This window comes from Patiria miniata, unplaced genomic scaffold, assembly GCF_015706575.1.
Source record: "Patiria miniata isolate m_02_andy unplaced genomic scaffold, ASM1570657v1 HiC_scaffold_17, whole genome shotgun sequence".
In the NCBI taxonomy this organism is placed as follows: Eukaryota; Metazoa; Echinodermata; class Asteroidea; order Valvatida; family Asterinidae; genus Patiria; species Patiria miniata.
Window position 1 is genome coordinate 2347101 of NW_024037055.1, and position 26807 is coordinate 2373907.

Consider the following 26807-nt stretch of genomic DNA (forward strand, 5'->3'; position numbering starts at 1 on the left):
TTTGCTGCAGTGACGTCTGTTTTTTATTCAAGCATTTCATTGTATCTCAAGGGCTGCTACAGAGTGGTTGAAATCTACACAAAGTCATGAGCGGTTTGCGTGAGACGCAGCTATTTCTGAGATGGTGGATTATCATACTGCTCATTCTTACTGCGAGTCGACCACAAGTCATTCGTTCTAAATTGAGTCACATGCTTTTCAATGGACCGTGACTAAGGCATTCCTTTGTCAATGTCAACTTTATCCTCTGTTACTTTGTGACCTGACTTTTAAACTTGACTTGTGATTGACTCGATGACAACTGAAGTGCAGGATGAAGTAAAGGCTGGGGTGGAGGTACACAAAAAGTCTAGAACCTAGCTAGCCCTAGTCTATGGCCTGCACTGGAGTACATGTAGACTGCCAGCATACAGAGTCTACTCCAGTGCGGGCCTTAGACTGGGGCTAGCCCCTGGCCTAGTTTTCCCAATTTTGGACTCCTGAACTTCAAGCCAACTTTTGGTCATTACCTCCACAGATCCTGACTCAAATACAGCACTTTCCTTACATCCATCCAATCAGCATGAAAGCATTGTTGTACATTTTGGCTACACTGTTGTAGCAAAATCCATGTACGGCATTCATCCATGTAACTTTCTTGACATTCAGACATCAGCAGATTTACCATGAGTAGTATAACTATACCATCTCAAGAAATAGCTGGTACTACGCACAATATTAGCTTTATACTAGTTTTATAGTGACTACCTTTTTACTGTTTACTGTTTACTGTACACTTAAAGTGTGTTACTATCAGAGCGGCGAAAGTGCATCATGATTGGCCGATCAGTCGTTATAGAAACTGTTACAATAACCCTTTTAAAGCGAGGGTTTTTTAAAGCCGATGAAAGTAATTTCAAAATGACCGTCTGAATTAACAGTTCAATTATTTTTTTAATATTTAATCTGCCTTCAATACTTCAAGTAAATTTTGTCAGTTGTACTCGGCAATGTTATTTAAGATGGCTTGTGTATTTATCCCAGATGCATAGCCAAAAATTAAAAACACCCAGGTTACCAGTCAAAATTGCATGGGCTTACATTGAGCATGACTGGTTCTCCGCTGAGTTTTTCCAAACACTGACATACATATCTGAAACTCAAAACAAAAGATTTTCAAATTCGAATGGGTAGAATTGTGCAAATAAAACTGAGAAATGTTCAACTTTGAAGCGCCCCCCTAACTGCACCACAATAACACCACGTACTCCGATTGTGCTACAACATGGACTATTTAGGCTATACCAAAGCTATAGTATTCTACACTCTTGTCAACACCTAAACAGTTTTATTTTTTTACAGAATAAAGCTACAGTAACTAGGAGGTTTTTTTTTACATATTCATATTTTTTTTTAATCAAAGGAGGAGTTACAGCTTTCAGATCACTCCAGTAACAAGGGGAGGGGGAATAAAAGATTTGAAACTTTCAGTTCTTCATGTTTTCAAGCCTCACATTTTAAAACTTTGCTCTAAGGATTTTCTGTTTAGCAAAGTTCAGCTGAGAAAGTTGACACATTAAGCAAGAAAAATACCCTCAAATCAAAATCTATTCCAGAGAATTTCCACCCATCAAAAACAACCACCTACCCCCGCTGTTATTAATGGAATGATCTGATTGTTCCTTTTTAAATTTATGCATTTGGACTTTTCAAGTCAAAATATTCACAGAATTCCAACAATACACTACATTTTCAATGTGTTGCACAAAAAATGCAACGAGCACAGTTCATTCACAGCGAGCAGAATTCTTGACGTGATAATTCTTCATGATCCCTTCTTTTTCAAAAAGATTGGGAAAAAAAAGGTGTGCATGAATTTCTCTTTATTCTAACCATCTCTCTGTTAAACCCTGTTCCAAAACTGAATACATTCCTTTTATAGACTTAATTTTTTTAGATGTGTTTCAAGCAATATAACACTCTTTATCACTTGCTTACACCCATTCACACACGGCAAAAATGAACGTTCATGAATGTCTTCTAAAAATTGTTTTACATAATTACTGCCGAACAATGTATTCGAATTGAATTTTTAATTACGCAATCAAACAATGGAACGGTATGCGTAAGTAAGGTTTTTTTTTTACTATTTGACAGAACACGACCTCACAAAGTGATTTTTTTAACTTGCTGCAACAATAAATTTTCTGTCTCCAAATAACGACTTGAAACCTCCATCTGTGCAAATATATACTTTTAGAGATATTTTTTGTTAAGGAGTGAACATTTATTCCAATGTTACTTTATCTATTTGTTTCACTTTTAAGTCACCACTTTTTACTAGTCATTTTATTCACAGTGAAAGCAGACGACAATATCTAAGCTTACGACGCTCGCAGAATACTGACCATACCAAATAACATGACTTTTTAAGAAATCATCGTTCATGTTCTTATGTACAAAATGTATAAAACAAACTATAACTACAGCAATTTCTTTATTTCAAGAAACAAAACAAAAATGAAACAAATAGTGAAATTATCAAATCGTGTCTGCAGCTACTCCAGCCAAAAAAAGCGCTGACTCAAAAAAAAAAATAAGAACACATTATTTTTGTCTTTTCTTATTTATAATTAAAATACATAAAATCCTTTGAAAATATCATTATTTTTTTTTGCATCAAAGTCATATAAAAAGTAACTACACGTCTCATCTGGCATTTACACTGTGAGTAGAATTTGAGGAGATTCTGTCAGACGAATTCATTGATGTAAACTGTTTCAGTGAATGATCCATGAGATTACCAAGAGAAAGCATGTTCCAAGAAGCATAAAGAAGATTTGTAACTTCGCATAACGGGAGTGTGAACTAGTGAGGGTTTGCTGTAACAGACTTGTATTTCCCTTTGCCTTTCTTAGGATCATAACATGGACAAACCCTTTTTCCCCCTGGTCTCACATAACAGTTACCTCATGACATCCGTGCCAGTCCGTTACACTACACTATCCCACAATAACCACAATGACCAAATTATTAGACGTCATGATGTGCCGGAGAAAAGTATACATGAACTGACTTGCTTCTTAGGAACTAGTGAGGTTTTGTGGTAACACCATGTGGAAGAATCTCTGTTGAGAAGACGTGTGGTTCTGAAAAGAACCAGTTAGTTACGAAACTAGACGTTCAAATAAGTATGCTCCGATCGTCTTTTGATCAGTATTCTCTGATCACAGCATACAGTTCATAACCAACTGGTTCTTTTCAGAACCACACATCTTTTCAAAAGAGATTCTTCCACACGGTGCTACCAACACCCTGACTAGTTCCCAAGCAGTCATGTTCATCTATTTTTCTCTGGCACATCATGACCTCTAATAATTTGGCCATTTGTGGTTATTGTGGGATAGTGAAGTGCTACATACCGGACTAGCACGGAAGTCATAAGGTAACTGTAATGTGAATCCAGGAAAAAAAATATGGGTCTGTTCATGTTGTGGTCTGAAAAAGGCAAAGGGAAATAAAAGACTCGTTTCCTTTAATTTGAGAATCATTTCCTGGACAAAAAAAGGTGTACCAGTTCCGTGAATTGTGGCTTTCCTGGATGACAAAAAAACATTTTCTATTTATGGACTTTTGTTTAACTGCTTATTTTTGTTTAGTTGAGGTACCGAGATGGATCACAAGTTCATCACAAGTCCATCACAAGTTCATCACAAGTTTATCACAAGTCCATCATAAGTCCATCATAACTCCATCACAAGTCCATCGCAAGTCTATCACAAGTCCATCACAAGGCTCCAGTCCCAAGTCAAGTCACAGACTAGCCAAATGAAGGCATTCATTTGTTACTGTTCTTCTCCTCTTACTTGTGACTGGATTTGTGAATTGACTTGTGATTTACTTGTGACCAGACTTGTGACGTTCTTGTGATCGATCACAGTTACCTTGTCTTCCTATCCCATCTCAAATGTCATCAGATTTGTTGTTTATTTGCTTGTGATTCCAAAACTCCACATATGACAAATGGAGAATTTTTGTGTGAGAATCAAACAGCACGATTTGACTGGGCATCTCCGCAAATGCTACACCTATCTACAGCTCTGTACAGACACTATTAACAATGCAGTAAAAGGTAAACGAAAACAACAATGATATCTATAGCAACGCAAATCTAATAATAATGTAAGTGTAGTTTACCTAAAATCTGCCATCTCTCTTTTGGCCAGCCAGCCAACACTTTTGAGTGATTTCCGGAACGTTTTGTTGATTCAACATGAATTTGGTTGAGTTAAAACAAAAAATACAAGTCAACTTGGCACACATGTGTGTGATATTGTACACATGCCCTCTCGGGTTTAATGAACATTTCTGAACTACCCAAAAGTGGGGAAACAAAAGAGCATTCGCCCCCCAAAAAATTGGCTATTTGAAAATACAATAGGATACATACCCAAATAGAAGCTACATGTAGCTCCTGGTTATGCCCAATTGCTGATTTACAGCCCATATAAGAATCAGTTATACTGTATAACTGCCTCACGATGGTTTGCAACGCAAGAAATTTGATGCAGTTCTCTCCCATTTTTTTCCCATTTTCTTTTCTTGCTTTACTAACAAAATCAATAAATTGCGATACTTCACTAGTAATCTTTAAAATACTACACATTTATGCTATTTTCCACTCCTGTCCCACACTCAATCTTTGGCATAGCGTAAATGAGGGAACCGACTGCTCCTCCAATGAAATACCAGCAAAAAGATAACAATGGCATGGAGACTAGCCAATCAAAGCCAAGAAACTTAGGAGTACTCTACAGCTATACAAGCTAACTGCTGATTGGGTGAAAGTTTTGAGGCACTAGCCAATGATAATACTGGTTAATTCACAAAAGCACTGAGATGTCACTATTGCAATCTATTTGGCCCAGCAACCAGTAAGACAGACTGTTGTTTTGTTTTTTGTTTTGGTTGTTTGGTCCAAGAGTTTCCTCAATTTCATTCCATTTATGCCGTAATTCAAAATGCTGCCTATATATGCTGAATTATTACCATAAACCACCACAGCAGAATAGTACAGCAGACATTACAATACTGCAATTTGTATCATGTCCCAAAATATTAACAATGCACCTTAAGTGCACTTGAAATATGGACCACATTTGAATTTTACTGTTTTTTTTCTTCACAAGAATGTAATAAAGGAACACATACCACTTTTCGAACGTACCAGATAATTATTTTTTTGCATACATACTCGAGTGAAATGGAACATCGTTACCCAGTACTTGACACAGAAACAAGCTGATTGGTTGAACATTGCGGCACCAGCCAATGAGAGACATCAACACTAGCACGCTGACCAATAGGAAGAGGCGGTCTAGCAGTAGCAGCCTCCTTCCTCCTGTTGCATATCATTGTCAGGCTCTCTGGCTGTTAGTGTGACGGGAACTTTGAAAGGCAAAAAGGCGGTCAAGGAAAGCAAATTGTACAGATCTTCACAAAATAAACTCAATGTCTTCCAAGTGTACGGAGTATTTGATTGGTCAATTCAAGATGCTACAAACTTCCAAAATTCAAAACAAACAAAAATGAACTAAAAATGAAAAGAACTAGGAATACATGTAGTACATTTCCAAAGCTTTATTTCACTAATTTGTTGCTTGAAACCTCATTCATTTATCACATACAGTGTACATTATTTCCTACAATCGATTATCATTCTTAAAGATTTTGGATAGTTTATGAATTCCTGCCCAGAAAACCAACAACATTGTGTACCTTACAATGCCTTGTGCAGCCTCAAAACCAAACTTTGGAAAACTTGAGGACTTGTAATACTTTTCACAACATTTTTTCACAATCTTTTCTCAGATTTAATTTTTTTTCTGCAGAAAGGTCTGAAGTTACTGACAAATATCTAAAATAAATCTCAAGAAAATAATTTAATACATGGAAATTGGACACGGTTAAGAACTTTTGTTCAGACAAATTTGGATTTTTTTTTTCTTTATTTTTTTTTTAGAATTTAACCCAAATTTGCAATGTTGTGAAACCGACCCTTGTTTAAGCACTGCTTCTGAAGAAAAAAAATGAAAACAGGTTTGAATGGAATTAAAAACTCAGTATTTGTAACAAAAATAAAACATAACCTTACAATTTAACATTTAATGAAATTTGTTGCAACTGCTGTAACAAATTCCTTAAAGATGTTTAACCTTAAATTCCATCATCTTTACTTGGCATGGATGGGACTTTATGTAAATGACACTGAACTGTACAAAAAATTCAGTGTAATTTGTACAAGTCATGAGAAACATCGTCAGCCAGCATATACCGGTAGCAAGACATCACAAACTGTTGTTAGAAAAAAAATCTCTTATTTAAACTAAATTTCAACTGACCCCTCCCCCCAACAAATATTTCAAAAGGACAAAAACATGTTTAGCAGTACCTAACTGTAGAATCGTTGTTGAAATTTAGTTTAGCTTACTCTTAATAATTATGGACAGTTTTCTATACTCTGTACATTTTGTGCTTTTTACAGTGCTAAGTTTGCAGTGACAAAAAGTGGGACAATCAGATGGAATTATGAAGTTAAAATGAAGTATGAAATACTGGTATTTTGTGGTTTAATTTCTTCATTTAGAGAACGCTAACACAAAAGTAGTTCCAAGATTCTTGTTTTGTTGTGATTTTTATTTTAGACCATTCTGGTATGAAATTTTGTTCAAGAGAAAATTCACATGTCATGGAACGTGTCACGGCGCCATCTTTGCGGTCATGCGGTTATCTCAGGGAAATGCATCCCATCATGCCTTAGTATTCTAAGCATGATGGGATATATTCTAAGCATGATGGGATATGTACCCCCTAAGATTACCACATGACCACAAAGATGGCGATTTCCATGAAACTGTCTATGACACTACACATTTAGAACAAAACTATTTTACTGTACAATAAAGAAAACATTTACTTTTGAATTTTTCAAAATATCACAAATGGGTGAATTTGTTTTTCTTCTCTAAAGAATTTTCAAATACAAACTTGGAATGCACCATCATACATTTAAATTAAGCCCATAGTAGGGTCAGTACCACTGCATTAGTACTGCTATACAATCAGTATTTACTGAAATATAGTCTTGCTTTTAAGTTAACTTTACCCAAAGTTGACACAAAAACAAAGACTGTTTTATCCCGCTAACCACTTTTGCTAGACACCCAATTGCCTGCTTAGCACACTTTATAAATGCATCTTACAAATTCTGCAAGCAAACAATTTTGACTTCAATTTATGCTCTGCGAAATAAAAAACTAACAATTTTTTCAGACACCATTTGCATATATGCAAATATGAAAACCTACAAGGCCCCACCCCTTCCATTCCACAAGCTCCTCCCACACCAAGCAAGAGCTACATGTACACCACTAAAGACGTCAAACCACCAAGATGTTTGCCTTGTAAGAAAGTATGCAACGAATCAAGGCATTCTTGCATGCTTAGCACACGCAAGAAGCGTCCAAATCTACAAATAAAGTACACAGAAAACTTGATCGTTTGACAAGTTTTCCATCACAGGTTTATGTACACTTTACATACAAATTATAAGCTAGAGATCAGCACAACAAAAACAGATGTCACAGACAAATCATTAACACTTAGAAACACTCATACGCACAGCTAATAGCCAAAGAAATTAAGAAAAAGAAATATGTGGGATTGACCATTATAGCAATGCCAAAAATAGCTCCACAGAGAATTTTCCTTGCAAGAAAACATTTGCTAGAGAATTTTCCTTGCAAGAAAACATTTGCTACGACGCCTGCTGCTTATCAAAATAAATGACTAAAAATAAATGTTTCTTTTTGTTTCATGAGAACCTACATTACATTTACACTGAACAACAAAAGATTGATGTTGGCAAAGTTTGATTAAAGACATGCATGAAAATTAGGAAATCCCAAGCAACAATACCCAACAGTCCATGAAACTTTTGCAGTTTATTTGAGATTAAAATTTAAAAAAGTCCTCTGTGTACATGTATTTGCTCACGAATAAATTATTACTAATGAAACACTTTTTTGGTTATCACCATGGTGCTGTTTTATAGCTGTTTTTTTCTGATGAATTATTCATGCTTATTCTTATCTACACTTAATCAGATCCAGTGTTACAAAACAGGGTGGCCTGGTGGTAGTTGTTTAACAACCAATCAGAGAATCTGTTACAAGTTGCCAAAAAGTGTTTAGCCAATGGGAGATGAGCTTTGTCACAAGGTGGCCAATGGGAATAGTTGTTAGATGGATACATCAGCATGCACATCCACCTTCTTGCTGTTGGGGGTCCTGTGGTGTGTTCTTTTCTAGTTTGACTTCAATCACTGGAGAAAAGAAAACACAGTCAAGGAAAAAAATACATGCTCCATGGCAACGCAAATAACATAAAAGAGCAAAAAAAAAAAAAAATGAAAATTACACTCACGATCAACGACAAAATGAAGGTTTACAGGTCTTTATGAAGTTGTAATTGTTAAATGATAGAAAGTAAGTAAAATGAGTCGGCAAGAATGAGTTAAGTTGAAATGATTGAAAATCAAGGCCTTTTTAAGAGAGGGAGAAAAAAATTAGAAATTACCTATATTAGATCTGCAAATATATGTTTGTTTTAGTCATGCAGAAAAGATGTCTGACAATTCATTAAATGTAAAAAAAACCTGTTAGACAAAAAGTAAAAGCATGCAAGATTTTAAGATGAGAGATCAACTTAAGCTCAGCAATCACATGTACAACAATCAACATTTATATATTTCCTCAAACATGCATTTCACTGCGCACGACATATATATTTTATTTTTTGATAATTACGACTAATTATCTGTACTACGCCAGGCACAAAGTAGGCCCTTTCTGTGAAAAGTCTGTAGAGGGATGCATGTAGTCTACTTATGAGAACAAACTGAGGTAACTTGAAAATGCACATTCGATGGAGCAAGTGCATCAAACGTCACTCTCAATCAGAACAGTGCAACGTTTACAATAGACCTTATCCACGAGGAAGCTATTTTTGATTGTGCGGGGCGGGGCGGGGCGGGGCGGGGCGGGGCAGGGCGGGGGAGGGGGGGTGGGGGTGGGGGTGAGGGGAGGCTGGGGGGGGGGGAGGCTGGAGGGTCCCCCCCCCCCAGGAGGGTCTGGGTAACAATTGCCCCTCCCCACCTCAGTAAAAACCATCAGCATCAAAATCATATGTATTTGCAATTTTGCGTTTTTTTTTCTTGCAGTGTACCCCCTTAATGCCTAGAGATGGTGCGTACTTCGCACCATATGCGCATGAAGTAATGCGTGTCACAATGTGTCCATCACACTGAGCACTGGCACCAAGCGCCCTCTACTGGCCATGCATGGGGTCTTAAAGAAAACGGCACCTACATGTATTAAAGCTGTGAAATTGACTTTCTTGCCACTAGAGGGCCTGTACATGCACACAGCCGATAACAACAGATACATACTTTTGGGAATATTAAATTAAAGGGCATGCGGGTTTGAAAAAAAATCATGCAAAGCGCACAACACTTCAAGCATCCACATCAGACACATTGATAATTATCACTCATATAAAACAATTATGTACTTACCCCACACTGCAAGGGATCCCTACACATACGTAGTGACACAATGCAATAAAATCTGAATACAAAATATGTCTACAAACTATGATTCTGGTATCTACAGTGCTATTAATTATTATGTAACACTCCTATTGTTTGATCAATCACAGATGATCAAAAAGTTCTTCCACTTCCCAATGCATTTGTATAGAGACTAGTAAATAAAACAGTCAGATCACATTCATGTAAACACTGCAACTAGTCAAATTCCATCAACAGACAAAAGAGGTAACTGGTAGGTACAGCTGGCATGTCAATCACCTCCAGTCAAAGCATGGTTTTGTTACCGTAAAACGGGAAACACTGGATTTTCAAGCTCTAAGCAGTTACAACTTGTGCCCCCTAGCAAATAAGAAATTATCTAAGCCCACTTAACCTCCTGCTTTTTAGTACAGATGCATACACCATGCAGTCAGCAGGGTACACACGTTAGGTATTGTTCCTTAATTAATGTACACCAAATATAGACCTTGTGCTTAGCAGCCATCTTAGAGGGCACTGCCTTTGTTTTGTTGGGATAAACATGCCATGAGTGAGCCTTTTGCGCATTCATTGTTACTGAATTTAAATAACAAAAGACGTCCTCCAAGATGGTCACTAAGCATAAGGTCTATAGCACAGCACTCTAAAACTCTTGACAATGGGAAATTTATGTGAACTTCAATGTACAGCTTACTAATTCTAGTCACATCTTCTAAGCTGGAAACTACACAGCAACTTAGCAGGGAAGTGTACTTAGTGAAATGTTAAGATGCTAAGCATGTTCTTGTTGCCTTGTAAACATGCTTTGGATAATATGCCGCCAAACTCACTGGATGCAATAAACAATTTGTAAACTTGAAAATGTCCTTTTATGTAAAATGTGTATTTGGAAATAGCATATTATCAGTGATACCATTTAAAAAACGAATACATTCTAAATTTCTTGTTTGATTCTTTTCCCGTTAATCAGCTATTTACTTAAACTTTCATAATAACAGACTTTTGAGTTCATCTACTGAAAATCTCACCTTTTTTGGAATTATCAATCAGAACTGAAAGAAAATACTAAATACTACTCATTTCTGACTTTTTTTTCTCAAAAACAGCCAATAGACTGATTTTTCAAACAAAATTATAATGTACAACTTGGGGGTGGACAGTCAGTTAAATTTCATTTCCTTCCAAAGTTTTTCAAAACAAGGTTAAAACATATTATGAGTCGATACCTATTGTTCATTGTTTTCGATTCACACTAAAAAGAAAAGTAGGGCAAAATTCATGAGTATCAAGAAATGATAAAAAGAGAATGAATTTAGTATGGCTAAGACAATGGGTAGCCAGAAGCTGAGTTGACAGTGTTAATAGAAACCCAAAACGAAACCAAAATGACAACCCTGAAAATGTGGAGAAAATAAAGAAGATGGAAATCAGATTTGTTGAGAATTGAAAGGATACTGTCGCCGGTATTTTTGGGTTCCGTGGTCTCCATTCCGGGTAGAGCCGCTGCTACTCGACGGAAAAGCTGGAAAAAAAATTAAAAAAAATAAACAATAAATATCAACAATAAATAAATAATCCCAGTGTGCACTGAACTTTATTTAAATTTTTTCAAGGCATCAGCCAAACGTACAAAAAAAAAAGACACTTTTTTTAAAATTAATTTGTGATCAGATGACGTCTGTAAACAAAGTCATGAAGCAGCTATACATGTAAGTAGGATATATTGTAAATCAAATTCACCTGCTGAGCCTTTTAAAATAATGTTCTTCATTCTTATCAAGGGAAGGTCCCGTCCCCAATTTTCGTTTTAAATAAAACCTGCTCCCACAGAAAACCCAAGGCCAATTTCATGCTCAGCTTAGCACACAAATTTGCTTAGCACCAACATCATTCGCTTAGCAAAAACAGCTTACCAGCCAAAATGCACACGGTGTTTATCTAGAGTGACTGGTATTCGGCCGATTTATGCTTAGCCCACAAATGTGCTTAGTGAAAAATGTTTCTGCTTAACAGTTCTATGTAAGTGGGCCCTGTCTTACCTGTTTGACGTTGTATCCTGCCTTGGCGCTGGTTTCAATAAACAATACGTTCAGCTCATTGGCTTTCCTTTCCCCTTCATCTCTTGACACTTGCCTGCAAAAAAAGAAAAAACCTTGCACAATCAATGAATCAAATAAGAAAGAATTAACACAGGTTATAGGGGGAATTGGGGCATTCTGAGTGGCAGATAACAAATTTGAGTAATTGTTACAATTAACCAAAACATTCTTACTTTTTAAATTGACCAACTTCCATTTTTTTCAAGCCCCCTCAATTTTTTTTCTTAATGTGGTTTAGAATTGAACCTTCAACTCAAATAAAGGATGTAAAAAACAGGGATGCAGTCAAGTCCATTACAAGTCCAGTCACAAGTAATTCACGAGTACACAAGTAATAAAGTAATACATTCACAAGTCCAGTCACAAGAGAGAATGGTGGAACAAAAGCGAAGGAATGCCTTTGTCAAAGCTAATTTGAACAGCTCGTGATTTGACTTGGACCATGAACCAAAAAGACCAGGTTGTGTGGTTGCAATCAGAGACCAGGGAGCAAACAGGGATGTTCCAGACATCTTCTTTAGCTGGCGCCACATATCTTTTTTATGATTAGTTTGGAATATCCGGTTTCCAAAATCCAAACCGAACAGTGGAATGTAAACAGATTTCAATCCCACCACTCAAATTATTTGATTTAGCAGTAAGCGACAAACTACTTTAGTTGTGTGATGCAATTTTAGAGGAACCTCCCCCCTCCCTCTCTGAAACTGAAATAGACGCTCACCTCTTGTCTCCCAGATCTGTTTTGTTTCCGACCAGCATGATAATGACATCGCTCCCTCTTTCCGTCCGCACATCGTCGATCCACTTTGACGTCTGGTGAAATGAATTAGCGTCTACGAGTCGCAAGAAACGAGAAAAGGTAGGGAGAGTCAGAGGAAGTTCAGACGATTAAAGTTGGATCAATCAACACCAGTGTAGTGTGAAACTCGGACTCCCTGATGTACAGTCTCATTGTGAATGCCTTAGTAGACACAATTAGGACAGTGAAAGGTCATGTGTGAAGCCGAGAGTCCATGTACAGTTTAAAAAAAAAAAAAGACCAGATTTATACCAAAACAAACACGCACACACAAAAACTACTCAGATAACGGCCATTTTTTTCATGGGCTAAACTTGAAGCAGCATTTCTCATTTCTAAACAATCACTTTAAATTTGTAAAAATAGGTCAAATTTAGTTTATTCAGTTCAAATGAGCAACTAAGAATTTGAAATTTCCCATCCAATAAACAGATTTTTTGAGAAAATAGACTTAAAAAAAAAGACCAGAAAAAATTGAAACAAAGAAACCAACAGGACAAACAAAGTTATTCAGACTCAGTGTTTGGCAAAAAAATCATCATTTTCTTTGGAAATGGACAAATTCAGGTTTGATATAATATCTTGATACTAAAGCATCACTCATGTAAATGTTACTGTTCAAGAGCCACGTATGCACACACCATTTCATTTTATGCAGTGAGGACGAATAATTTCTCTCCTGTGACAATGCGGGTACATACAAATGCAAAGCAACAGGGCAAGGACTTGAATACATCAGACTCAATTTGCTAGCCATAGCTATCAAATTCCGCATTGTAAAAAAACTGACGGCAATATTGGCACAAAAAAACCCAGGACCGATAGGCCTACAATATGCAGCGAAAATAAAGTGGACAGGGATTTGCAGAATAGGCCAATAAATTTCAAATCTTTGGCTATGGCAATTTGTTATGAATAGTATGCATGTACCTGTTGCACACAAATGAGTATGAAATACAGTTGCTATTATTGCTATTTTTTTTCAAGCTGCTCCGCATTTGTTCCGGACGTGTTCCAGGGAAATTTTCATTAGCAGCTGCTTGACTCTTCGATACTGATAACTTCATTGCCAGGAGGAGATTGCGGGCAAGTTGTTCAGAACCCTGCCACTTTAACCCTAACCGCCCTGAATCCTTCAAAATCCTCTTTGCCAAAGTGGAGGAATTTGGAGGATTGAGGTTACATGGCAAAAGTGCGTTACTGATTTTGTAGAATGCACTTTGTCAAGGTCTTAGGCCGGACCTTGTGTTGTTTTTGCTCAGCCATGCATAAATATATGACTGGATTATGCTTGAGTCCTCCGTACTGCTCCAGGATGTCACTGGCCAAGCCTCAACAAATTGACAGTCACTGCCGCAGGATTTTGCAGGATTCAGGCAGTGGTCACCCCTCCATGGACCATATCCAAGAAATAATGGAGGAATTTGCAGGATTGAGGCTATATGCTATTTTTCCATGAGGCCAATTGGAGGATTTTGCAGGATTTTCACTCTTAGCAATCCCAGTTTCATCTGTTTCCTATAATATGTTCAAGCCTTTTAGAGATTCCAAATGACATTCAGTGCACATCCATTTTATGCAGCACGCAGTGATGTACTGAATTTTATGGGGAAATTATTCATACTTACGTCTGTGCTACATGTATACCGGTACTAGTGGACAAAACTATGCAGATGTGCAACATGTACATACAAAGTAGGTTTGGATTTGAATATATTTCACATTGGATGAGGATATATTTTCCCACACCAGGATTTTCCTCGAAAAAAAATGTAGGACACACAGAAAGACAGGCAGACAAATAAACAGTTTTCAAGCTTTCCCGGAAATGAGGTATGCGTACAACGAACATGTTGGTTGCACAAGTGTCGACAGCAAACGGCTGCCCTTTTTCAGCTTACTGGAAATGTCACAGGTTAATGTCAGTTGACGGCAATTTCTCAAATCCAAGAAAGGCATTACAAATGTACTTGACATGGGGTACGCAAGCAGGTATTTCTTCGTTTCTATTGATCGGCGGAGATTTCCTTGCCGAAGGAGGCTTCTTTGAAAGCATTTATTTATACAGCTGGCATTTCAGTCAAACAAATCACAAACTGCAGATTTGTTTGTTTTATGTTGCATTTGAAATTTGAACTTAAACTAAAGGTGAAATAATGGGAAAAAATGAAAAAAATCCACAGAATATTTGGCAGAGCGTCTGGGGGCCAATGTGGGCCCCACAGCTGTAGGGTCAATTTGTATCAGCACCCCGAAAAATACCCATTCCTTTTGTTTTACATAATCTTTTACATGTAAAGAAACCATGACAGGTGATAGGCTTACTTGTTATATCATAGACTACCACTGCTACTGTTGAGTCTCTTATATAGCTGGGTATGAGACTACGGAACCGCTCCTGGCCCGCCGTGTCCCACAGCTGCAGTCGCACTGTCCTGTCCTCTAGATACATGGTCTTGGACAAGAAGTCTATGCCGATTGTGGCCTAAAATACAACAAAAGACCAAAAAAAAAATTTAAAAAATATGCCTTCTGTACAGTGCACACCTGTGTCCCATTTCAACTTATTATTTCAATCATTTTATTGGCCGTTTTTAAGGGTTTTCATGACTGTTTTGCTAATGCAGCAAATTTCCATATTCTTGAGCACATCTGTGTTGTCATCTTAGGCAGAGAAGCTTCAGTGTTACAGCTACTTTATAAGCATCATAAGTTGCTTGAATGTTTTTATTTGGGGGGGGGGGAGCGATTTACCTCGGCCAACTTTCTGTTTTTGTCTGCCGTGTTGTTTAATTAATGTATTGATAGTCAGTCAATGAGTAAATAATAAGTGCAAATCTTTTCAGTGAGCTACACTTTATATGTTGGTGCATAACTTGTACAGAAACTTTTCATCAGACTGTGAGCCCAGCAACAGCGCCCTCAGTTGTCAGGAACAGCATGGGTCAGTTTTCAAAGTTCTGAAAAGTGCACTTAACTTTTTTAAAACCTAAATCAGGGCCTTATTTTCGTACAGTTCACAGAAATAGAAACGTGACTTAATATTCTTCAGTGTAAAAATGTATGTTCCAGATGCTTATCCTGGATGTGCTATTACTGGTGTATTGTGTCCCTTAGGTCATTTCCATTGAGAGGGGAATTACAACGAAAAATTTCAGATTATGAAACGGGAGGGGAAATTTATTTATGCTGCAATACTCAAGGGGTAAATTTCTTATTCCATCTGAGACATCCGGCTCCCTAAGAAACTAGTTGTTTGACCTTGAATAAAATATAGCTGGACAGAGAATTTCGCAAATGTTTCACAATCGGTGACCCAGGAAAACTCAAGTTACGAAACAAACTGGGACCAAAAAATAAATAAAAACAAATTTTAACAGTGGCCCCGGCAGGAATCACATCAGGGGTCAACAGATGTGTAAGGCAGGGGAAGAACCACTACGTAATCTACCAATTTAGCTGGTATGATTTCACTTGTACACTACGGTATCTTTCAAAATGTGTGATCCAAAATTGATGAAAAGATGAAATTTGTGAGCAGAGGATCAGTGGCTCATGTACATTTTATATCCTCGGTAAAAGGCGACCAAAAAAAGTACTGCTAAGCAGTGTCATTAAGTCACATGACAGTCACATGACAGTCACATGACTGTCCATTGAGAATCTGGGTCACATGATCATTTCCCTGAGCATTGATGTGCTCATCTGTCATTCTGTCACACTACAGGATTTCAAATGATCCTTCATCATGTAAGAGAAACTTTCCTCTAATGGAATTTGTCCCAGGTCATAAAAGTAAAGAATGGCTTTTTTATACCAGTTCTGCCTACTAATGTATTCTACTTACAAATAAATCTTTTAGGAGGCAGGTTGAGGAATGTCAAGTTTCAGGAAAGGCCATTAGGGAGATAAAAAAACCCACCTGGTATGTGTTATCGAAACTGTCATACATAAATCTTGTGATCAGCGATGTCTTGCCCACTGAAAGAAAAACAGATGAGATTGCATGAGGGGCTTCAAATGTCAAAGGAATAATTTGCGCCACAAGATAGAACTCTTTGCATGTAGTGCCATACCTAAACAAAAAGCAATTGAAGAAAGTAAGAGTTGAAATTATAAAAAACCTTCTTTTGCATATTTACAATGAGGTTTAAATATTAGCACCTGTACTACATTGTATTGCATTGTATTATATTGTATTACATTGTATCACATTGTATTACATTGTATTACATTGTATTACATTGTATTACATTGTATTCATTCACTGAAAAATCAATAAAACCATAGAGGGCTTGGGTGGTTTCGGGCGCTACAGTGAGTAATAGGCAGGGAGTTTCAGGCGCTACAGTGAATAAGAGGCAGGGCGGATTCGGGCGCTACAGTGACTTCAGGGTTAAGAAACATTTAAGAATCCGTTTATGTAAAAAAGTAGTCCGAGTATTATTCATCATTTAACAGAGCCGGCAAGCTTCGCAACAACGTTTGATATGTGAGCGTGCGAATTCTATGCGACCCCGCACGCCAGCCAATCGGAGTCGACTTTAGAAACTGTGATGCCATTTTGAGCAGAAATTTGGCCTAAGATGTTGATTGGTCAGTTGGCTGCCATGTTTTTGTAATACAACAACCGGTTACCGAAGACCCGATAGAAGGCGCCTGCTGAGTGGTCAGAATCTGAAGGTCAAGACACAGTCTTGTTAAATTGCATAAGTAATCGTCAAATCATAGACACTTGAAGCAGCAATTCCACAAACTATGAAAACAGAGCCAATACAATCAATTTTTAGGTACAGAGGCAAATTTCTTTTTTCAGGGTACACATGTAAAAATGTACATATTAGTCAAATCTTATTAGTTAAATTGCATAAGTCAAAGCTACATAAATGTACAGTGAACCTTCAAGTACATGTACACATACACGTACTACACATACATGTACATGTACTTTGTACATACCGGTACATACATGGTACATGTACATGTATACATGGTACATGTACATGCTTGGACTGAAAATGTATCTCAGGATAGTTCAGGGTAAAATTAAAATGATGACGTCATTTATTAAATTTCTCCACTTTTGACACATGACACCTTCAGAAACCTCCACTTAATGTATGAGTAATGTCAGAGCATGACATCTTTAGCGCAAGGTGTTTACCCCATCCTGCCATGCAAAGTGGCTATTTCAAAATGTCCCAGTGACTTATAGGTTAGTCATTCTAATTTGAATATTGCCGGCTGGCTAGGAGGACGGCTCGGTTAAGTTCAAGCCCTGCCAGACATAACTGTCTACCTGTCGGGAGAAATCAATAAAGACAACAACACTAGGCCACACTAAAGAATGTGTGTCTGTCGTCATGTGTATTGCGTACATGTACAAGAATATACTGCTTCTTCAGTTTTTGTTGGTTTCTATACCAAGGGCTACCCCACACAGTAATGATACATTTATGTGTAATTGATTAATAACTATTAAGTTTGTTTACATGTACCATTGCCACACAAACTAGCAATGCCAAACATGTGTTCTTGTACATGATGCACATTGTAAATGTGTACCTGTCAGATGTACATGTACATCCCTTTAGAAGATCAGCTTAGAATTTTGAAAGCAAATTCTCAGCTGACAAAAAAAGATAAATAAATGAATTAAGAAAATGAAATTATAAAGTACCGTAGCAGGCTACTCTGTGCTCCTAACTTGGCACACAGACGCCAAGAAATGTGGATACATGGGTCATTCTATCAATTTAGGGTCCAAAGTGGGACATATTTCCTGCTCCTGTAACATCTCTTAACTTTGTAATTTGCCATTCAAGTCTTATTAAGAATGACTTCAAATGATGTTTTGTTTGTTAGGTAAGTAGTTTGTTATTCATCATCACTCTTCAAGGATGACTGCATCATGAAGTGCATCATGAATCACAAAATTATAGTTGTCAGAGGAAACAGGGACAGGAAAAAAGTTGACCCCAAATTTATAGAATGACCCATTTATGTAACGGGACACCTGTCGCTTACACCTGACCTCACTATCTCATATCTTCAAAACGGGACTAAACTGCCCCTCTTGGACATGTATTTAACCCCCCTTCACTTCAACTTAAACAATTCCAATTACTGTGACTGTGTATCTGATTCATCCGGACATTGAATGTCAAGTGCGTACGGATGTGACAAAGGAAATAACATCATGTGCAGCTATCCACGTTTGCGTGATATAAATGAAGCCAGACAGCGATTGGTCGTGCATACATGTACACACTCCTCCTCACTGCGGTTTTCTAAGCAGACACTGACCGATGGATTGCAGACACTGACCCCATAAAGCACGTCAGCGAAGATCTCAGAAAGAAAGACCCCCCCCCCCCAAAAAAGAAACGCTCTCAAAAATATCATTAGTCATGTACATGTATGTAGCATAAATGTAGCTTGCTGTTAAGTATGCTGTGGTCACTGTATGCTGTGTTTGATTCTACATTTGCTTGAAGTGTAATGATTTTGAAAGTGTACAAACGCACTGCAAATTGAGAATGAAAACAAAAGTGTCCAGACTTTTACAAATATTTTCACGTGCGTCAACAACAAATAATAAACTTTTTTAATTAACTGCTGATGCCTAAAAGAATCTTACCAATGTATGCAGTGTAATTTCAATAGAATCATCACATGTACGCGTACATTCATGCACATACCATTAATTTGTTTTTAAAATTAATTTAACTGGGAAAAAAAATGGCCTAACCCTGAAAAGATTTCAACGTAATTATCGCAAATTCAACAAGTGTGAATTGTTAGCACTGTGCATACGAATATGGTGAAAAATTATTGCCTAGATATATATGGATGTGCAGCAAGTAGTCATTTCACACTGAACTGAATTACGATGAAAAAATAATTTACAGGAATTAATTCCCTACTTGTGAGAAAATATGAAGTGCCCCAAAACACTTCAATATATCATTGTCCAATTTCCTTGATGAAAATGATATGATCCTTTTTGTTTGTGAAGTGTGCAGCAAAATCACGATCATGAAATGGATTTGTCATTGACGGACTACCGCATAACCGCAAGTAAACTTGACTTACAGTCAACCCCCCCAACCAGTCCGGTTCCCTTTCTCGGTCTAAAAGAAGCTCATGACTATGAATGAGAATGTCTCTACTAGCCGGGACCCGATAACGCTGCACTTGCACAACTGTCCCCCCCCCCCCAACCTCCGATGTCTGAGGCTTGTCTGAAGAGCACGCATAATTGGGCATGCTGATGTACATACATGGACGGTGCAGTAGGAAGTGTATTCATGTAACGGCTACAAAACTGGCAATGCGGTGCATTAGTTTGTGCGTATTTCTGGGCCTCTGAGGATAACATTTGCATGTTTCCTACATTTTATTGTTCCAGACATTCACCGACGCCTGGGAAATTGGAGGTGACATCTTGGCTTTGTTGTGCAAAAGTAAAAATAACAATCCAAAGCTAATTTGAAAAAAAAGAGGTTGATTTGAACAAAATGAATATGCATTACACGTACATGTGTTTGTATCATTTGCTTGGAAAAACGTGTACGTTGGCCAACAAAAAAAATAATACTTCTGCCTCCGATTACATGGCATTTGAAAATAGGGTAGGTAGATAGGGAAATTTTTTGGGGTGGTGATTTTTTTGTGTATGATCATATGGAGGTGTCTGCGTGTAGTCAAGTGTAAAAGATAGCAATTGATGATTTTCAGGGTTTCCCTCGTTTCTCCCCATAAAAACTAGAATAGGGGCTGTCAAAATAGGGTAGGTATGGTAAAAGGAAGCAGAACTATTAATTTTTTTTGGCCCTATCTATATATCTATGTGGTTTCATTTTTTTTTAACCGAACGCTGAGATTTTCTGATACCATCAGAAGCTACGCAAGTGTAAAAGATAGTAATTGATGATTTTCAGGGTTTTCCCTCATTTCTCCCCATAAAAACTAGAATAGGGGCTGTCAAAATAGGGAAAGTATGGTAAAAGGAAGCAGAACTATTAATTTTTTTGGCCCTATGTATATATCTTTGTGGTTTAATATTTATTTTTTTTAACCGAACGCTGAGATTTTCTGATACCATCAGAAGCTAAGACCCAATTAGACTTGGCCTCAGGTCGGTACACGCGCGTTTTCTTTGGAGCTTAGGCAAAAACACGACTACTAACATGGCATGCACAGCAAAGCATTATTACCCAACTGGCACAAGGCAGGATAAATGAATTTAACACATCTTTGTACAGTGCCGGTATTAGGCAACAGGTTCACGCTCTGACAGGTTTAATCACAGTCATATCTGAATGAATGGGAGCCAATTAAGTATTCAATGCAGGAGTACAGGTAAATGCATACATACCAACGTGACTGAATAAATATGATTTAGCATCAAATGAACAGAACCGATAGTAGTGTGTGACACTGCGGAGTATATGAGACTGTTGCATGTACTTGCTCCATGTATAAATTCAATTCTGGTTCTCAAATCTTATTTAATCTCTGAGCTCTACTTTACATGTCAGTGGTATACTTGCTGGCTGTCACTTGTGAATAAGACTTGCTTAAGCCTGACCATGGCCCTAAATTTGACTCGGATAACCACCTACATGTAGACCTGCAAGATCAAATTGGTCTGCGTCCAGCTTTTAAAACTAAGGTTGCCTAGTATTGTTTTAGGCCCCCCCAAAAATAGTCCTGCTTCCGGCTTCCCTTCCTATCCTATTCTGACAGCCCCTTCCCCTATTTTTTTTTATGGGAAAAATGAGGGCAAAACACCCAAAACCATCAATTTCTAAGTTTTACCCTTGACTACACACAGACGCCTCCGTATACACATAAAAAAAATTGGCCAAAAAATATCCCTACCTACATGTACCTACCTACATGTACCTACCCTATTTTAGAATGCCATGTTATCGGAAGTAGAACTAATTTTTTTTGGCCTTATGAAGATGCATGGATTTCTGCCATAGAAATTTACATCATTATTATTATTATTTTATTAATAGTATCTCATTGAGATCTTCAAAAAATTAATTTATAGAAAATAAACAAGCACCACACAACAACAAAAATAAGGATATAACAGGATGTTAGCTACCACACAACACCTCCTCAATTGATTTCTATTCATTTAATTTCTTTTCAGATTCGAAATACAAAACTGTTTCCATTATTCAAGCCATATAAATGTGCAGCACAGTAAATATAGCAAATTCATAATTTGGCCTCCCTCTTTGGTAAAAAAAAAAAGGTGTTTAAAATTTCAACTAAATGCTCTCACTTACTAAGATGTTCACATTCTCATGAAGAAATTTGGAAGAATTTTGTTGACCAAAGAATGAGTGTACTTGGTCTGATGTTGTTTTGCATGTTTTTTTTTTTTCCCTTCTGCACTCACAGTCCAAGTTTGGATGATCTGTATTCAAGTCACCGATGATGTTTTTAGCCCGATGGCATCGGACTACGAGTGTGAAAGTGTTCAGCATGCACTGATGAGGGTACAATCCTGATAACAACAATTCTTTCCTCAATATGTGTTTGCATCCTATGTAGTCCGAGAATTTGGGACTCTCAATACTGTGTATGAAACAGGGGTGTGAGTGACCACTGTTAAAATAGCTGAAAACAGCTGAAACAGGTGTAAAAAACTGAACTTTGGAAATCTCCTATACTTTTGTACACATCAAGTGAGGGAAAATAGCTGAAATCCAAAACAATAAAAAGCTGAAATCAGTTTAAAAGCCGAGATTTCACACCCCTGATGAAAGTCCCAAAACATAAGGTATTGAAAACATGCAACACACGAAATAGACTGGCACCTGAAACAAGCAGTCCAACAACCCTTCAGTACTGCAGCAAGCAACTGTGTCAAAACTTCAAAAGAAGCATCTGGCATGACTGATGATGATGATTATTTTTTTTTTTTATTATTCTGGTTTTTTTTCTGATGCTGGTCTCTATTTCTACACATTTCTCCACTGTCAGCCACCAGACCAACGAAGAGGTCAGTTTTTAGGTCTTTTCAACAGTTGGACCATGGTAGGACATGCACTGGTCAGTCTAGTCTTTGGCCTCAATTTGATATCACTTGACTTCCCTCTCAGTTGCAAAATATTGAAGAAAAGTCTGCTTTAAAAATTGAATTGAGGCGTCGTGATTGGCTCGTCTGACGCCGCCCGCAATACTATAAAGATGGTGTCTGTAGTCGGTTCCCAGACCAAAAGACTCTGACGTCACGCCAACAACGCTTTGCGTGCACGTTAAAACGTTAAAACTCAAACTGTAGCTTCGGTACGGAAATGGTACTGTTTTCATCATTTTTATCGCACCATCGGGATCGATTCTACCTTTATATTCTAAGCGAACAGAACGTGAGTATGTCAAGAAGTACTGGGCATAGTCTTGGTGTAGGCCTACAAATATACAGCGGTCGCTCCAACATGTCCAAAACTCATTTCCAAGTTGATTGTATTATTTGTAGAGTATACAGCATGTTCGCATTGATATGCCTACCTATGGGTATAGTTCTAGGGTATACAAAATGTGGCGATCGTGTAGTGTAGGGCCTCTGTTTTGATTGGATGAAATTAGAGTCAAAAATGTTTTTTATTGCTCAAAAATCACCTTTACTTTAGTAATCAAAAGACTTTTTTTTCTTATGACACCCGTTTTGCAATTTTTAACAGTTTCTTGGGGTAGAAATCACGGTTTTCCTACGCGGTTTGTGCCTTGCGATTCAGCACGCCGTATATCGCGCAGTATTTTTTTGCCATCTTTATTTTCGGGGTGCGTTTGACTTTGTCGCCGCGCTGTCAATACCCCAAAATTTCCCTCAAAAAATCAAAACCCTGCCCTTTATCTATGACATACCTGTTTATTGAGAATGTCACCAACTAGTTTGGTCGGTCTAATAATTCTATAGTGGATTTTGTTCCCTTATAGGAACCGGGCCTAGTACTTTAGTAGGGGTATACAAAATGTACACGTTGGCGGCTATGGCATACGATTAGCTACGATACGAAGGACAAATAATTTTCACAACTCACCACTCTGTTCTCCGAGAAAAACTAGCTTGAATTTCCTCAAAGGGTTTCCAAAGTCTCCCGAAGAAGACATGATGTGTTTTAATCACGACCTCAAACGTCGAACCGCTCGAAAAATATAATTTTTAGATGAAGTATTTCTTTCGAAAATCGTAATTTTCACTGTAGAGATTTTGGCCCAGCCCTCCGCCACGTTAAAACGTCTATATGCCGACTGCGCATGCGCTGTATATATTCATGTCATGGAACGGTTCGATTGGTGGTGTTTTCTTACCTCCAGTGGGGATGACTCACGAACTTCACAGGTGATTCATTGATCAAAGGGACAAGAGAAACTAAATCTTGTTACCAATGAAAAGTAATCAATTATTTAGAAACTTTTAGACGAAAAAGATTGGTTGAGAAATAAACGTGAAATGGTCAACCTTTATTTATTGTATTTCAAACTCTATCACATGCATTTGCTTTCACCCTCATTTGACGATCTTGATCTTTTGTGTACACTTTAGAGTAATAAATGAGTAACCGATATTTAATTCCGAGTGGCCACAAAAACTTTTTTTTAGCGTGGCACTGAATATGTGGAACTTCTTTTTGAGTCATACCGGTTTGATTGTATCATAGAGCAAGGACCCATGATTGTATTACATCAGCAGATAAAATGTAAAAATAATTGTTAAAGATTCTTTTCATCAGAAGAGAGATAATCAGTGACAAAATTAAGAAAACAGATTTCAATTCAACAGACTAATTTTGATTTTTCAATGCTTATGTTTTTGCATTCCTTGCGGAGCAAGTAAAAATAAATGTTTTTGAGAAACACTTATGTTCTCATTTCCATGGCAACCATTTGAGTGCCAAGATTTACATTCAAGTAATAACGTTTTTAGATTGAGCCCCAAAACTTTACTGCATGACATTAGCAAAACAAACACAGTGAAAAGGCAAAAATTGTTTAGTACTTTTATAAAAATATAATTACAATATCTTCATAATACGAGCAATTATCAACCATCCAATTAAACAAAAATGTATTCCATGCTATCATCAACTAGACTGTCTTCTTTGGTCTGAGAATTTTAAATTTTCCTTTCTTGCTATAAAATATCCATTTGCCCCCATATTTAAGGTAGTTTAAAGTATCATTAAAATTAATTAGTGTAAGCCATAATTTCCTGATCTCAAGAGGTAAAACAAAGGCATCCCTCACACTGACATAAAGTGAATTGAATTTTTAAATAGTACTTAACACAAATGAAGAAAACACTTATATACAAAAAAGTTATATACAGGGTCCCCCCCCCAAAAAAAAAAAACACCCCCCGAATTGCATACTTCACTTGAGACTCAAACCACCTGTACCAATCGATACAGAATCTGTTTAAAAAGAAATGTGACTCTGATCCGGTGTTAAGCTTTCTTTTTTTAAAGTTCTGTTGTACAGGTACCATGTGCAATAATGACGAACTACTGGTTTCGTGTCTACTGTCAAAAGTCATGTAGTATCTCACACAAAAAAAACCTGTTTGCATTTTAAATGGGGAAATTTGTACTTGGTACTTGGTACTTGGTGGTTATCCTCTTCAGAACTCCTCGAGGAAGTATAACTAAGAGGCTTGGAGAGTGGCATAATTAACTAAATCAATGATTTGAATTGATTGTGGTTTGGGGCATTGATGACATCTTGGGGTAATTTGTTCCATTTTCTGACAGTTCTTGGTGGGAACGATTGCATGTATAGACATTGGTTCTTGCGGTGATTTCATTAAATTGGCAGTTGTTCCCCCTCCTTTGTCTGTTACTTTTCGGTTGCAGTGCATCTGGTTGAATGTTTACTATGTTGTTGTACAAAAATACTAGTTGGTTTAATTCCCTCCTCTCTTCAAGTGATGTCCAGCCCAAGGTAGCCAACATCTGAGTTACGCTGCTTCTTCTTGAAAAATCCTTGCAGACGAAACGTGCAGCTCGCCTCTGGACTCTTTCAAGTGAAGAGATGTTTTTGGTGGCATATGGGTTCCAAGCAGTACTCCCATATTCAAGGAGGGGCCTAACCAGGGTGAAATATAGTTTCTCTTTGACGGACTTTGAGGCTGGGTAGAAGTTTCTCATGATGAAGTTGTGCATGACAAATCATCATATTTCATTTGCAGCACCGGACCACCCTGGGTTGCATTTCATATTCCTCCATGGCTCATTCAAGTCCAGATATCTGTCCACCGGATTGTATCTGGGATCGGTCTCGCTCTAGGCTCCGTAGTTCGACGTACCATGGAACTCTGAAACGTTTTATGACGAACGTACCAACTACCAAGGTGTGGTTTCGCTCGTACCCCCGCCCTTTGCAGGGCGGGGGGTACGAGCGAACAAAATATCTACCATAAAAATGAAATAGCGCCCTCTAACGAAATACTGAATGATATTCTGCAGAAAAGTGTGTTTTTATTCTTGAAAGGAAAAGATAACAAATTGTCATTGTAGGGACTTATCGATCATAGATCAAACCTGAATCCAATCTTTAAGGATGTGCTCCCCGTGTTATTTTCGAGTTTCATCCAGAAAACTATAATCCTTTTCTAATGATTGCTATTCTTAAAGGAATACAAAATTGACATAGTTTTGAATGAGACATTGACCGAAAAAAATAGGTCCATGTTTAGTTCTTAATTTAATACTTTACCATTTCGAATTATTGGCTGCCAGACAATAACTCCCGTTTTCGTGGGGAAGGCAGGTTCCCGCCCCACAATCAGTATCGATAATGTTCCCAAGGCAAAAACAACTTCTTTTTATATTATTTCGGAGGTTTGCAGACTTCCGAATGTCTCAGCGTTCCAAACTTTTCGGCTGCTGTGGGGCTTGACTCTGAGCCGCACGAAGACGGAGCCTCCAAAATTGAAGGGTTGGTAAAAGCTTTAACATACATCAGAAATTGTCAGAATATTTTGGTCTGGGGAAAAAAACGGACTAAAATCAATTTGCACCGTCCTTTTGCCGTACGAGGGCCGCCAAAAAAAGAAGTGTACTCGAAGACAAAGAAAGCTCAGGTATGATCAGCCGTAGCATTAGTCAACATTTTCAAAACACAATGTCGGTGGTTCAAAGAATCATTCCAATTAATTAACCATTATTATTTCTGGATGCCACACATTGACCAGAGGAAATAAAAATAATTGCTTTCTTGATCTGTTGAGGGCGCTGTTGAAAAGGACCATTAA

At 37.5% G+C, this 26807-nt stretch overlaps 1 protein-coding gene across 2 annotated transcripts; it reads right to left on the reverse strand.

Annotated features, from left to right (window-relative positions):
* Positions 1-4388: 4388 nt before the first annotated feature.
* LOC119723419 (ras-related protein Rab-6A) lies at positions 4389-23822 on the reverse strand. 2 transcript variants are annotated; one of them, XM_038194039.1, is made up of 7 exons: positions 23596-23822; positions 16449-16507; positions 14852-15011; positions 12449-12560; positions 11668-11761; positions 11084-11150; positions 4389-5427 (listed from the first exon to the last, which is right to left on the reverse strand). In XM_038194039.1, exons 1-7 carry the CDS (start codon positions 23663-23665, stop codon positions 5357-5359), a joined length of 633 nt encoding a protein of 210 aa, XP_038049967.1. In that variant the 5' UTR covers positions 23666-23822; the 3' UTR covers positions 4389-5356. The 2 variants fall into 2 exon arrangements, with proteins under 2 accessions (XP_038049967.1, XP_038049966.1); XM_038194038.1 differs by lacking the exon at positions 4389-5427 and adding an exon at positions 8096-8362.
* Between the last annotated feature and the right edge of the window lie 2985 nt (positions 23823-26807).